The 15,705-nt window shown below is 52.8% G+C and overlaps 1 protein-coding gene across 1 annotated transcript in view; it reads left to right on the forward strand.

The window, feature by feature from the left end:
- The window catches only part of LOC132377987 (protein SSUH2 homolog), a 75,941-nt gene that overhangs the window by 24,290 nt on the left and 35,946 nt on the right, over positions 1-15,705 (forward strand). Inside the window, exon 4 of the mRNA XM_059944555.1 lies at positions 12,993-13,122. Within this exon, the coding sequence (XP_059800538.1) occupies positions 12,993-13,122 (130 nt within the window). The remainder of the gene's footprint in view (positions 1-12,992; positions 13,123-15,705) is intronic.

The following is a 15,705-nucleotide window of genomic DNA, read 5'->3' on the forward strand; positions in this document are numbered from 1 at the left end:
TACACTACTGTTCCATCCAATTACAATAGAATTTAGAATATAGGGTTAGTGCCACTGTTACAGAAAAATACGGGCAGGTTGGCAATGTGTAAGACCAGGTAGAACCCAATCCAAATCTTTGGGATATGGGGAGAAATTGGGGCCACCTGGAGGAAACCCATGTGGTCACAAGGAGACCTTGCAAACTCCACACAGAAAGCAGTGGAGGTCAGAATCACACATGGGTCACAGAGCCTTGAGGCAGAGGCTCTACTAGCTACATCAATAGTAATGAATTAAAGTTAAGAAGTTAAAGTCTGTCCCGAGCCTTATATACTCATCAGGCCGGTGCTTATGCTAGTTTCCGTGGCGAGAAGCGATTGAGAGTACGGGACTCCCACCCCCAGGTAGGACGCCAGTCTATCGCGAATAGTAAAGAATGGTAAATTATAATTGGTTTGTTAAGACTCTTTGGCCCAGATAAGCCAGTCTCCCTAGGAGAGAGAAATATTATTTTATACATTCACATTCTAATTCTGAGTTAGTGTTACAGTAATAATTCCATCAGTTTCTTCCATCTCCCCTGCCCACTGATTGATCTACATCACCATAGTTGTGGAAGTGTTCAGTGAAATGGAGATAATAACTGAGAGATTAGTATTGACCATGAACACGGAGTGAATGGGGAGGGTATGTTAACCATGACCATGAACACGGAGTGATTGGGGAGGGTATGAAATGCATGACCATGAACACGGAGTGAATGGGGAGGGTATGACAGCCGTGACCATGAACACGGAGTGAATGGGGAGGGTATGACAGCCATGACCATGAACAGGAAGTGAATGGGGAGGGTATGACAGCCGTGACCATGAACACGGAGTGAATGGGGAGGGTATGACAGCCGTGACCATGAACACGAAGTGAATGGGGAGGGTATGACAGCCGTGACCATGAACACGGAGTGAATGGGGAGGGTATGACAGCCGTGACCATGAACACGGAGTGATTGGGGAGGGTATGACAGCCGTGACCATGAACACCGAGTGATTGGGGAGTGTATGACAGCCATGACCATGAACACCGAGTGATTGGGGAGGGTATGACAGCCGTGACCATGAACACCGAGTGATTGGGGAGGGTATGACAGCCGTGACCATGAACACGGAGTGAATGGGGAGGGTATGACAGCCGTGACCATGAACACCGAGTGATTGGGGAGGGTATGACATCCGTGACCATGAACACGGAGTGATTGGGGAGGGTATGACAGCCGTGACCATGAACACGGAGTGAATGGGGAGGGTATGACAGCCGTGACCATGAACACGGAGTGATTGGGGAGGGTATGACAGCCGTGACCATGAACACGGAGTGATTGGGGAGTGTATGGGAGCCGTGACCATGAACACCGAGTGATTGGGGAGGGTATGACAGCCGTGACCATGAACACGGAGTGATTGGGGAGTGTATGACAGCCGTGACCATGAACACCGAGTGATTGGGGAGGGTATGACAGCCGTGACCATGAACACGGAGTGATTGGGGAGTGTATGACAGCCGTGACCATGAACACCGAGTGAATGGGGAGGGTATGACAGCCATGACCATGAACACGGAGTGATTGGGGAGGGTATGGCAGCCGTGACCATGAACACGGAGTGATTGGGGAGGGTATGGCAGCCGTGACCATGAACACGGAGTGAATGGGGAGGGTATGACAGCCATGACCATGAACAGGAAGTGAATGGGGAGGGTATGACAGCCGTGACCATGAACACGGAGTGAATGGGGAGGGTATGACAGCCGTGACCATGAACACGAAGTGAATGGGGAGGGTATGACAGCCGTGACCATGAACACGGAGTGAATGGGGAGGGTATGACAGCCGTGACCATGAACACGGAGTGATTGGGGAGGGTATGACAGCCGTGACCATGAACACCGAGTGATTGGGGAGGGTATGACAGCCGTGACCATGAACACGGAGTGAATGGGGAGGGTATGACAGCCGTGACCATGAACACGGAGTGATTGGGGAGTGTATGGGAGCCGTGACCATGAACACCGAGTGATTGGGGAGGGTATGACAGCCGTGACCATGAACACGGAGTGATTGGGGAGTGTATGACAGCCGTGACCATGAACACGGAGTGATTGGGGAGGGTATGGCAGCCGTGACCATGAACACGGAGTGAATGGGGAGGGTATGACAGCCATGACCATGAACAGGAAGTGAATGGGGAGGGTATGACAGCCGTGACCATGAACACGGAGTGAATGGGGAGGGTATGACAGCCGTGACCATGAACAGGAAGTGAATGGGGAGGGTATGACAGCCGTGACCATGAACACGGAGTGAATGGGGAGGGTATGACAGCCGTGACCATGAACACGGAGTGATTGGGGAGGGTATGACAGCCGTGACCATGAACACGGAGTGATTGGGGAGGGTATGACAGCCGTGACCATGAACACGGAGTGAATGGGGAGGGTATGACAGCCGTGACCATGAACACCGAGTGATTGGGGAGGGTATGACATCCGTGACCATGAACACGGAGTGATTGGGGAGGGTATGACAGCCGTGACCATGAACACGGAGTGAATGGGGAGGGTATGACAGCCGTGACCATGAACACGGAGTGATTGGGGAGGGTATGACAGCCGTGACCATGAACACGGAGTGATTGGGGAGTGTATGGGAGCCGTGACCATGAACACCGAGTGATTGGGGAGGGTATGACAGCCGTGACCATGAACACGGAGTGATTGGGGAGTGTATGACAGCCGTGACCATGAACACCGAGTGATTGGGGAGGGTATGACAGCCGTGACCATGAACACGGAGTGATTGGGGAGTGTATGACAGCCGTGACCATGAACACCGAGTGAATGGGGAGGGTATGACAGCCGTGACCATGAACACGGAGTGATTGGGGAGGGTATGGCAGCCGTGACCATGAACACGGAGTGATTGGGGAGGGTATGGCAGCCGTGACCATGAACACGGAGTGAATGGGGAGGGTATGACAGCCGTGACCATGAACACCGAGTGATTGGGGAGGGTATGACATCCGTGACCATGAACACGGAGTGATTGGGGAGGGTATGACAGCCGTGACCATGAACACGGAGTGAATGGGGAGGGTATGACAGCCGTGACCATGAACACGGAGTGATTGGGGAGGGTATGACAGCCGTGACCATGAACACGGAGTGATTGGGGAGTGTATGACAGCCGTGACCATGAACACCGAGTGAATGGGGAGGGTATGACAGCCATGACCATGAACACGGAGTGATTGGGGAGGGTATGGCAGCCGTGACCATGAACACGGAGTGAATGGGGAGGGTATGACAGCCATGACCATGAACAGGAAGTGAATGGGGAGGGTATGACAGCCGTGACCATGAACACGGAGTGAATGGGGAGGGTATGACAGCCGTGACCATGAACACGAAGTGAATGGGGAGGGTATGACAGCCGTGACCATGAACACGGAGTGAATGGGGAGGGTATGACAGCCGTGACCATGAACACGGAGTGATTGGGGAGGGTATGACATCCGTGACCATGAACACGGAGTGATTGGGGAGGGTATGACAGCCGTGACCATGAACACCGAGTGATTGGGGAGGGTATGACAGCCGTGACCATGAACACCGAGTGATTGGGGAGGGTATGACAGCCGTGACCATGAACACGGAGTGAATGGGGAGGGTATGACAGCCGTGATCATGAACACGGAGTGATTGGGGAGTGTATGACAGCCATGACCATGAACACCGAGTGATTGGGGAGGGTATGACAGCCGTGACCATGAACACGGAGTGATTGGGGAGTGTATGACAGCCGTGACCATGAACACCGAGTGAATGGGGAGGGTATGACAGCCATGACCATGAACACGGAGTGATTGGGGAGGGTATGGCAGCCGTGACCATGAACACGGAGTGATTGGGGAGGGTATGGCAGCCGTGACCATGAACACGGAGTGAATGGGGAGGGTATGACAGCCATGACCATGAACAGGAAGTGAATGGGGAGGGTATGACAGCCGTGACCATGAACACGGAGTGAATGGGGAGGGTATGACAGCCGTGACCATGAACACGAAGTGAATGGGGAGGGTATGACAGCCGTGACCATGAACACGGAGTGAATGGGGAGGGTATGACAGCCGTGACCATGAACACGGAGTGATTGGGGAGGGTATGACAGCCGTGACCATGAACACGGAGTGATTGGGGAGGGTATGACAGCCGTGACCATGAACACGGAGTGAATGGGGAGGGTATGACAGCCGTGACCATGAACACGGAGTGATTGGGGAGTGTATGGGAGCCGTGACCATGAACACGGAGTGAATGGGGAGGGTATGACAGCCGTGACCATGAACACGGAGTGATTGGGGAGGGTATGACAGCCGTGACCATGAACACGGAGTGATTGGGGAGGGTATGACAGCCGTGACCATGAACACGGAGTGAATGGGGAGGGTATGACAGCCGTGACCATGAACACCGAGTGATTGGGGAGGGTATGACATCCGTGACCATGAACACGGAGTGATTGGGGAGGGTATGACAGCCGTGACCATGAACACGGAGTGAATGGGGAGGGTATGACAGCCGTGACCATGAACACGGAGTGATTGGGGAGGGTATGACAGCCGTGACCATGAACACGGAGTGATTGGGGAGTGTATGGGAGCCGTGACCATGAACACCGAGTGATTGGGGAGGGTATGACAGCCGTGACCATGAACACGGAGTGATTGGGGAGTGTATGACAGCCGTGACCATGAACACCGAGTGATTGGGGAGGGTATGACAGCCGTGACCATGAACACGGAGTGATTGGGGAGTGTATGACAGCCGTGACCATGAACACCGAGTGAATGGGGAGGGTATGACAGCCGTGACCATGAACACGGAGTGATTGGGGAGGGTATGGCAGCCGTGACCATGAACACGGAGTGATTGGGGAGGGTATGGCAGCCGTGACCATGAACACGGAGTGAATGGGGAGGGTATGACAGCCGTGACCATGAACACCGAGTGATTGGGGAGGGTATGACATCCGTGACCATGAACACGGAGTGATTGGGGAGGGTATGACAGCCGTGACCATGAACACGGAGTGAATGGGGAGGGTATGACAGCCGTGACCATGAACACGGAGTGATTGGGGAGGGTATGACAGCCGTGACCATGAACACGGAGTGATTGGGGAGTGTATGACAGCTGTGACCATGAACACCGAGTGAATGGGGAGTGTATGACAGCCATGACCATGAACACGGAGTGATTGGGGAGGGTATGGCAGCCGTGACCATGAACACGGAGTGAATGGGGAGGGTATGACAGCCATGACCATGAACAGGAAGTGAATGGGGAGGGTATGACAGCCGTGACCATGAACACGGAGTGAATGGGGAGGGTATGACAGCCGTGACCATGAACACGAAGTGAATGGGGAGGGTATGACAGCCGTGACCATGAACACGGAGTGAATGGGGAGGGTATGACAGCCGTGACCATGAACACGGAGTGATTGGGGAGGGTATGACATCCGTGACCATGAACACGGAGTGATTGGGGAGGGTATGACAGCCGTGACCATGAACACCGAGTGATTGGGGAGGGTATGACAGCCGTGACCATGAACACCGAGTGATTGGGGAGGGTATGACAGCCGTGACCATGAACACGGAGTGAATGGGGAGGGTATGACAGCCGTGACCATGAACACGGAGTGATTGGGGAGTGTATGACAGCCGTGACCATGAACACCGAGTGATTGGGGAGGGTATGACAGCCATGACCATGAACACGGAGTGATTGGGGAGTGTATGACAGCCGTGACCATGAACACCGAGTGAATGGGGAGGGTATGACAGCCATGACCATGAACACGGTGATTGGGGAGGGTATGGCAGCCGTGACCATGAACACGGAGTGATTGGGGAGGGTATGGCAGCCGTGACCATGAACACGGAGTGAATGGGGAGGGTATGACAGCCATGACCATGAACAGGAAGTGAATGGGGAGGGTATGACAGCCGTGACCATGAACACGGAGTGAATGGGGAGGGTATGACAGCCGTGACCATGAACACGAAGTGAATGGGGAGGGTATGACAGCCGTGACCATGAACACGGAGTGAATGGGGAGGGTATGACAGCCGTGACCATGAACACGGAGTGATTGGGGAGGGTATGACAGCCGTGACCATGAACACGGAGTGATTGGGGAGGGTATGACAGCCGTGACCATGAACACGGAGTGAATGGGGAGGGTATGACAGCCGTGACCATGAACACGGAGTGATTGGGGAGTGTATGGGAGCCGTGACCATGAACACCGAGTGATTGGGGAGGGTATGACAGCCGTGACCATGAACACGGAGTGATTGGGGAGTGTATGACAGCCGTGACCATGAACACCGAGTGATTGGGGAGGGTATGACAGCCGTGACCATGAACACGGAGTGATTGGGGAGTGTATGACAGCCGTGACCATGAACACCGAGTGAATGGGGAGGGTATGACAGCCATGACCATGAACACGGAGTGATTGGGGAGGGTATGGCAGCCGTGACCATGAACACGGAGTGATTGGGGAGGGTATGGCAGCCGTGACCATGAACACGGAGTGAATGGGGAGGGTATGACAGCCATGACCATGAACAGGAAGTGAATGGGGAGGGTATGACAGCCGTGACCATGAACACGGAGTGAATGGGGAGGGTATGACAGCCGTGACCATGAACACGAAGTGAATGGGGAGGGTATGACAGCCGTGACCATGAACACGGAGTGAATGGGGGAGGGTATGACAGCCGTGACCATGAACACGGAGTGATTGGGGAGGGTATGACAGCCGTGACCATGAACACCGAGTGATTGGGGAGGGTATGACAGCCGTGACCATGAACACGGAGTGAATGGGGAGGGTATGACAGCCGTGACCATGAACACCGAGTGATTGGGGAGGGTATGACATCCTTGACCATGAACACGGAGTGATTGGGGAAGGTATGACAGCCGTGACCAGGAACACGGAGTGAATGGGGAGGGTATGACAGCCGTGACCATGAACACGGAGTGATTGGGGAGGGTATGACAGCCGTGACCATGAACACGGAGTGATTGGGGAGTGTATGGGAGCCGTGACCATGAACACCGAGTGATTGGGGAGGGTATGACAGCCGTGACCATGAACACGGAGTGATTGGGGAGTGTATGACAGCCGTGACCATGAACACCGAGTGATTGGGGAGGGTATGACAGCCGTGACCATGAACACGGAGTGATTGGGGAGTGTATGACAGCCGTGACCATGAACACCGAGTGAATGGGGAGGGTATGACAGCCATGACCATGAACACGGAGTGATTGGGGAGGGTATGGCAGCCGTGACCATGAACACGGAGTGATTGGGGAGGGTATGGCAGCCGTGACCATGAACACGGAGTGATTGGGGAGGGTATGGCAGCCGTGACCATGAACATGGAGTGAATGGGGAGGGTATGACAGCCGTGACCATGAACACGGAGTGATTGGGGAGGGTATGACAGCCGTGACCATGAACATGGAGTGAATGGGGAGGGTATGGGAGCCATGACCATGAACATGGAGTGATTGGGGAGGGTATGACAGCCGTGACCATGAACACGGAGTGATTGGGGAGGGTATGACAGCCGTGACCATGAACATGGAGTGATTGGGGAGGGTATGACAGCCGTGACCATGAACACGGAGTGATTGGGGAGGGTATGACAGCCGTGACCATGAACACGGAGTGATTGGGGAGGGTATGACAGCCGTGACCATGAACACGGAGTGATTGGGGAGGGTATGACAGCCGTGACCATGAACACGGAGTGAATGGGGAGTGTATGACAGCCGTGACCATGAACACCGAGTGATTGGGGAGGGTATGACAGCCGTGACCATGAACACGGAGTGAATGGGGAGTGTATGACAGCCGTGACCATGAACACGGAGTGATTGGGGAGGGTATGACAGCCGTGACCATGAACACGGAGTGATTGGGGAGGGTATGACAGCCGTGACCATGAACACGGAGTGATTGGGGAGGGTATGACAGCCGTGACCATGAACACGGAGTGAATGGGGAGGGTATGACAGCCGTGACCATGAACACGGAGTGAATGGGGAGTGTATGACAGCCATGACCATGAACACGGAGAGATTGGGGAGTGTATGACAGCCGTGACCATGAACACCGAGTGATTGGGAGGGTATGACAGCCGTGACCATGAACACGGAGTGAATGGGGAGGGTATGACAGCCGTGACCATGAACACCGAGTGATTGGGAGGGTATGACAGCCGTGACCATGAACACGGAGTGATTGGGGAGGGTATGACAGCCGTGACCATGAACACGGAGTGAATGGGGAGGGTATGACAGCCGTGACCATGAACATCGAGTGATTGGGGAGGGTATGGCAGCCGTGACCATGAACACGGAGTGATTGGGGAGGGTATGACAGCCGTGACCATGAACACGGAGTGATTGGGGAGTGTATGACAGCCGTGACCATGAACACGGAGTGAATGGGGAGGGTATGACAGCCGTGACCATGAACACGGAGTGATTGGGGAGTGTATGACAGCCGTGACCATGAACACGGAGTGAATGGGGAGGGTATGACAGCCATGACCATGAACAGGAAGTGAATGGGGAGGGTATGACAGCCGTGACCATGAACACGGAGTGATTGGGGAGGGTATGACAGCCGTGACCATGAACACCGAGTGATTGGGGAGTGTATGACAGCCGTGACAATGAACACGGAGTGAATGGGGAGGGTATGACACCCGTGACCATGAACACGGAGTGATTGGGGAGGGTATGGCACCCGTGACCATGAACACGGAGTGATTGGGGAGGGTATGACAGCCGTGACCATGAACACCGAGTGATTGGGGAGGGTATGGGAGCCATGACCATGAACATGGAGTGATTGGGGAGGGTATGACAGCCGTGACCATGAACACGGAGTGATTGGGGAGGGTATGGCAGCCGTGACCATGAACACCGAGTGATTGGGGAGGGTATGGCAGCCGTGACCATGAACACGGAGTGATTGGGGAGGGTATGGCAGCCGTGACCATGAACACGGAGTGAATGGGGAGGGTATGGGAGCCGTGACCATGAACACGGAGTGAATGGGGAGGGTATGGGAGCCGTGACCATGAACACGGAGTGATTGGGGAGGGTATGACAGCCGTGACCATGAACACCGAGTGATTGGGGAGGGTATGGGAGCCATGACCATGAACACGGAGTGATTGGGGAGGGTATGACAGCCGTGACCATGAACACGGAGTGATTGGGGAGGGTATGGCAGCCGTGACCATGAACACCGAGTGATTGGGGAGTGTATGACAGCCGTGACCATGAACACGGAGTGAATGGGGAGGGTATGACAGCCGTGACCATGAACATGGAGTGAATGGGGAGGGTATGACAGCCGTGACCATGAACACCGAGTGATTGGGGAGGGTATGACAGCCGTGACCATGAACACGGAGTGATTGGGGAGGGTATGACAGCCGTGACCATGAACACCGAGTGATTGGGGAGTGTATGACAGCCGTGACCATGAACACGGAGTGATTGGGGAGGGTATGACAGCTGTGACCATGAACACGGAGTGATTGGGGAGGGTATGGCAGCCGTGACCATGAACACGGAGTGATTGGGGAGGGTATGGCAGCCGTGACCATGAACACGGAGTGATTGGGGAGGGTATGGCAGCCGTGACCATGAACACGGAGTGAATGGGGAGGGTATGACAGCCGTGACCATGAACACGGAGTGAATGGGGAGGGTATGACAGCCGTGACCATGAACACGGAGTGATTGGGGAGGGTATGACAGCCGTGACCATGAACACGGAGTGATTGGGGAGGGTATGGCAGCCGTGACCATGAACACCGAGTGATTGGGGAGGGTATGGCAGCCGTGACCATGAACACCGAGTGATTGGGGAGGGTATGGCAGCCGTGACCATGAACACGGAGTGATTGGGGAGGGTATGACAGCCATGACCATGAACACCGAGTGATTGGGGAGGGTATGACAGCCGTGACCATGAACACGGAGTGATTGGGGAGGGTATGACAGCCGTGACCATGAACACAGAGTGATTGGGGAGTGTATGGCAGCCGTGACCATGAACACCGAGTGATTGGGGAGTGTATGACAGCCGTGACCATGAACACCGAGTGATTGGGGAGTGTATGACAGCCGTGACCATGAACACGGAGTGAATGGGGAGGGTATGACAGCCGTGACCATGAACACGGAGTGATTGGGGAGGGTATGACAGCCGTGACCATGAACACGGAGTGATTGGGGAGTGTATGACAGCCGTGACCATGAACACCGAGTGATTGGGGAGTGTATGACAGTCGTGACCATGAACACGGAGTGATTGGGGAGGGTATGACAGCCGTGACCATGAACACGGAGTGATTGGGGAGGGTATGACAGCCGTGACCATGAACACGGAGTGAATGGGGAGGGTATGACAGCCGTGACCATGAACACGGAGTGATTGGGAGGGTATGACAGCCGTGACCATGAACACGGAGTGATTGGGGAGGGTATGACAGCCGTGACCATGAACACGGAGTGATTGGGGAGGGTATGACAGCCGTGACCATGAACACGGAGTGAATGGGGAGGGTATGACAGCCGTGACCATGAACACCGAGTGATTGGGGAGTGTATGACACCCGTGACCATGAACACGGAGTGATTGGGGAGTGTATGACAGCCGTGACCATGAACACGGAGTGATTGGGGAGTGTATGACAGCCGTCACCATGAACACGAAGTGAATGGGGAGGGTATGACAGCCGTGACCATGAACACGGAGTGATTGGGGAGGGTATGACAGCCGTGACCATGAACACCGAGTGATTGGGGAGGGTATGACAGCCGTGACCATGAACACGGAGTGATTGGGGAGTGTATGACAGCCGTGACCATGAACACGGAGTGAATGGGGAGGGTATGACAGCCGTGACCATGAACACCGAGTGATTGGGGAGGGTATGACAGCCGTGACCATGAACACCGAGTGATTGGGGAGGGTATGGCAGCCGTGACCATGAACACCGAGTGATTGGGGAGGGTATGACAGCCGTGACCATGAACACGGAGTGATTGGGGAGGGTATGGCAGCCGTGACCATGAACACCGAGTGATTGGGGAGGGTATGACAGCCGTGACCATGAACACGGAGTGAATGGGGAGGGTATGACAGCCGTGACCATGAACACGGAGTGATTGGGGAGGGTATGGGAGCCATGACCATGAACACGGAGTGATTGGGGAGGGTATGACAGCCGTGACCATGAACACCGAGTGATTGGGGAGGGTATGACAGCCATGACCATGAACACGGAGTGATTGGGGAGGGTATGACAGCCGTGACCATGAACACCGAGTGATTGGGGAGGGTATGACAGCCGTGACCATGAACACGGAGTGATTGGGGAGTGTATGGGAGCCGTGACCATGAACACCGAGTGATTGGGGAGGGTATGGCAGCCGTGACCATGAACACGGAGTGAATGGGGAGGGTATGACAGCCGTGACCATGAACACGGAGTGAATGGGGAGTGTATGACAGCCGTGACCATGAACACGGAGTGATTGGGGAGGGTATGACAGCCGTGACCATGAACACCGAGTGATTGGGGAGGGTATGACAGCCGTGACCATGAACACGGAGTGATTGGGGAGGGTATGACAGCCGTGACCATGAACACCGAGTGATTGGGGAGGGTATGACAGCCGTGACCATGAACACGGAGTGATTGGGGAGGGTATGACAGCCGTGACCATGAACACGGAGTGATTGGGGAGTGTATGACAGCCGTGACCATGAACACGGAGTGATTGGGGAGGGTATGACAGCCGTGACCATGAACACGGAGTGATTGGGGAGGGTATGACAGCCGTGACCATGAACACCGAGTGATTGGGGAGGGTATGGCAGCCGTGACCATGAACACGGAGTGAATGGGGAGGGTATGACAGCCGTGACCATGAACATGGAGTGATTGGGGAGGGTATGACAGCCGTGACCATGAACACGGAGTGATTGGGGAGGGTATGGGAGCCGTGACCATGAACACGGAGTGATTGGGGAGGGTATGACAGCCGTGACCATGAACACGGAGTGATTGGGGAGGGTATGGGAGCCATGACCATGAACACGGAGTGATTGGGGAGGGTATGACAGCCGTGACCATGAACACGGAGTGATTGGGGAGTGTATGACAGCCGTGACCATGAACACGGAGTGATTGAGGAGGGTATGGGAGCCATGACCATGAACACGGAGTGATTGGGGAGGGTATGACAGCCGTGACCATGAACACGGAGTGATTGGGGAGGGTATGGGAGCCATGACCATGAACACGGAGTGATTGGGGAGGGTATGACAGCCGTGACCATGAACACCGAGTGATTGGGGAGGGTATGACAGCCGTGACCATGAACACGGAGTGAATGGGGAGGGTATGACAGCCGTGACCATGAACACCGAGTGATTGGGGAGTGTATGACAGCCGTGACCATGAACACGGAGTGATTGGGGAGGGTATGACAGCCGTGACCATGAACACCGAGTGATTGGGGAGGGTATGACAGCCTTGACCATGAACACGGAGTGATTGGGGAGGGTATGACAGCCGTGACCATGAACACGGAGTGATTGGGGAGGGTATGACAGCCGTGACCATGAACACCGAGTGATTGGGGAGGGTATGACAGCCGTGACCATGAACACCGAGTGATTGGGGAGGGTATGACAGCCGTGACCATGAACACCGAGTAATTGGGGAGGGTATGACAGCCGTGACCATGAACACCGAGTGAATGGGGAGGGTATGGCAGTCACTAGAAATCTCGGGATGTAGGCTTGATATCCTAGTGACCATTTTCCTTCCCTCTAGAATTCCATCCATCACTGAAGATGCAGCGAGAGAGGCGTTGGCGCAGTTTGCGACAGTTCACTGCTGTTACAGTGGCAGACCCGTCCGCGAGATGGTCTTTCAGGACCTCATGCCGTTCAACATGTACAGGGTAAGGTGCTTGTTCTGTATCGTCTGGCAGGGAGTGTAAGGACCTGTTGCAACATTATAGTATCCAAAGCGACTTCTGGTCACTTTAGTAGTTCTGGAAATAAGTGGAATTTCAGCTGCCAGTTTGCACACTGACAGGACACACCAAAACCAGAATGATTATAACCAAATAAGGGTTTTAAGTTGGTTGAATGAAAAACATTGGCAAAGACATCAGAATCAGGTTCAAGTTTATTATCACTGACGTATATCGTGAAATTTGTTGTTCTGCACCATCGGTGAGTGCAGTACATAAAATGTAAATTACAATTGTATATATACACACACGGTGGATTCCAGTTAATTGGGACACGTTGGGACCAGTCCATCTTGGTCCAATTAAGCATCTGCCCCAAATAGCTGAAGTTTCAGGGAAATTGTTGAAAGGGTATAAAAAAGACAGTAAATGAGCAAAATTAGCACAGATACCTAGTGCAGATAATGGACTGCCTTCACACAAAGTTTTGAACAGTTACATCCTCTAATTTTAATCTTCATTGTAACATTCAAGATGATTATCAATACCTTCATAGTTTCTAACTTGTTGAAGTAGTGAAATCATTTTATTTTCACTCCCAGTGGTTTCTAGCATCTCCAAGCCTGAATGCTTGAAACCGCAGAGAGCGAAACAGTTCTGAATTGTCTTATTGCTTATTTCTAACCAACTCTCAGTGACAAGAATCAATGCTTTCTGAACACAAACACATGCAGGTGATGCTATTTTAAAAACTGTTTGCTCCAAGTGCTGCGTAATGTCTTAACGGTCACACAAGTGAATGTGACTGACTCTAGTTAGAAACTGTTCGGCAATAGTTTCCTGTCCCAATTAAATGGCATAATGTCCCAAATAAATGAAAGGAATCCCAGATATTTTCTCAATTAGCTTTCGTTCTTTAAGGGTTGTCCCAAAAAAAGGCTGCCCGATAAACCAATGTCCCAATTAACCAGGTGTGTGTGTGTGTGTGTGTGTGTGTATATGGTGCTAAAAGAGTGTGACAATAATGAGGTGCTGGCCGTGGGTTCAATACCCATTCAGAAATATGATAGTGGAGGGGTAGATGGTGTTCCTAAGACACTGAGTGTGTTGAACGTACACTTCAAGCTATGTAATTGAACCTATAATAGTGTCCTGAAGACAAATGGAGCCTTGGTTTAATTGGTTAGATTTCTTGTCCGAGAGAATGTTTGGTGTTTCCTCGTTGCACTGGAGTGTCATTTAGATCTGGAGCGAGACGTGAGCCACAGCTGTTAAATCAGTAACATGCATGCAGGAGGATTCATTGCTCTCTTGTAATGCACACAAGATCCCATTCTTTACGTGTGAACCGAGATGAACAGTGAAAGACGCACAAAGTGCTGGAGGAACTCCGCTGGTCAAGTAGTATCTGTGGAGGGGAATGAACAGTTGACCTTTGGGCCTGAGACCCTTCATCAGGATTGGAAAGGAAGGGGGAAGAAGCCAGAATAGAAACACAAGAGATCTGGAGAAACTCAGCAGGTCAGGCAGCACGTATAGAAGGGAATAACAGTTGGCGTTTCGGGTGGAGTCCCTTCATCAGGTCTGCAGAGGCCAGAATAAAAATGTGGGGGAGGGGAATGAGTACAAGTTGGCAGGAGATGGATGAGACTAGGTGGGTGGGTGGGAGAGGAAAGATGAAGAGAGAAGCTGGGATGTGATGGGTGGAAAAGTTAAATGGCTGAAGAAGAAGAAATCTGACAGGAGAGGAGAGTGGACCATGGGAGAAAGGGAAGGAGGAGGGGTACCAGAGGGAGGTGATGGGCAAGTGAGGAGAATGGAAGGGGTCAGAGGGGAACTAGAAAGGGGGATGGTAAAAGAGTTCTTGCTCCCCTGGTTCATCTCACAGGGTCCTTATCTCTCCACCAACACCCACACTTCCCCATTTGCACCAGGATCTTGTCATCTGTTGTCACGTACTGTGGTGCTAGAAAGTTTGTGAACTCTAGAATTTTCTGTATTTCTGCACAAATACAAGAAAAATATCATTTTTCTCAATAAATGAACAAGTATAATGTTTTTGTGTTATTTAATTGTGCTCTCTTTATCTAGTTTTAGTACTTGTGTGAAGATCTGATCACATTTTAGGTGATATTTAAGTAGAGAAAATTCTACAGGGTTCACAAACTTTCAAACACCACTGTATGTTCCTTTGTGAAAAGCTCAAAGGATCAAAAGAAAAATCCAGTCTTGGGAACCACAGTTACTGTATCTACAGGCACTGAGAATGGTAGATGGAATGTTATTAGCCCCTGATTATGGAAGACTAGGATATGACTGGTCCCTGCTAATGGGGTTTCAGCTTCTCAATTGGTCACAGATGCAGGCTGAGGATTTGATGGGGCACTGATTAAATGCTAGGTTATGATTGGCTGACAATGAGGGGATGCTGGACTGTGATTGGCTCCTGAATTTGGAATTTGAGGCTATCATTGGAACATGGATGTGCTCGGCTCAACTTCAGCTGAACTGCTGGCCGCAGTTGGCTCGGCTGGAGGAGTGGTGGTTGGTGATGCTGGCTGTGAACGG

The sequence above is a fragment of the Hypanus sabinus genome, chromosome 19 (assembly GCF_030144855.1).
Source record: "Hypanus sabinus isolate sHypSab1 chromosome 19, sHypSab1.hap1, whole genome shotgun sequence".
NCBI lineage: Eukaryota > Metazoa > Chordata > Chondrichthyes > Myliobatiformes > Dasyatidae > Hypanus > Hypanus sabinus.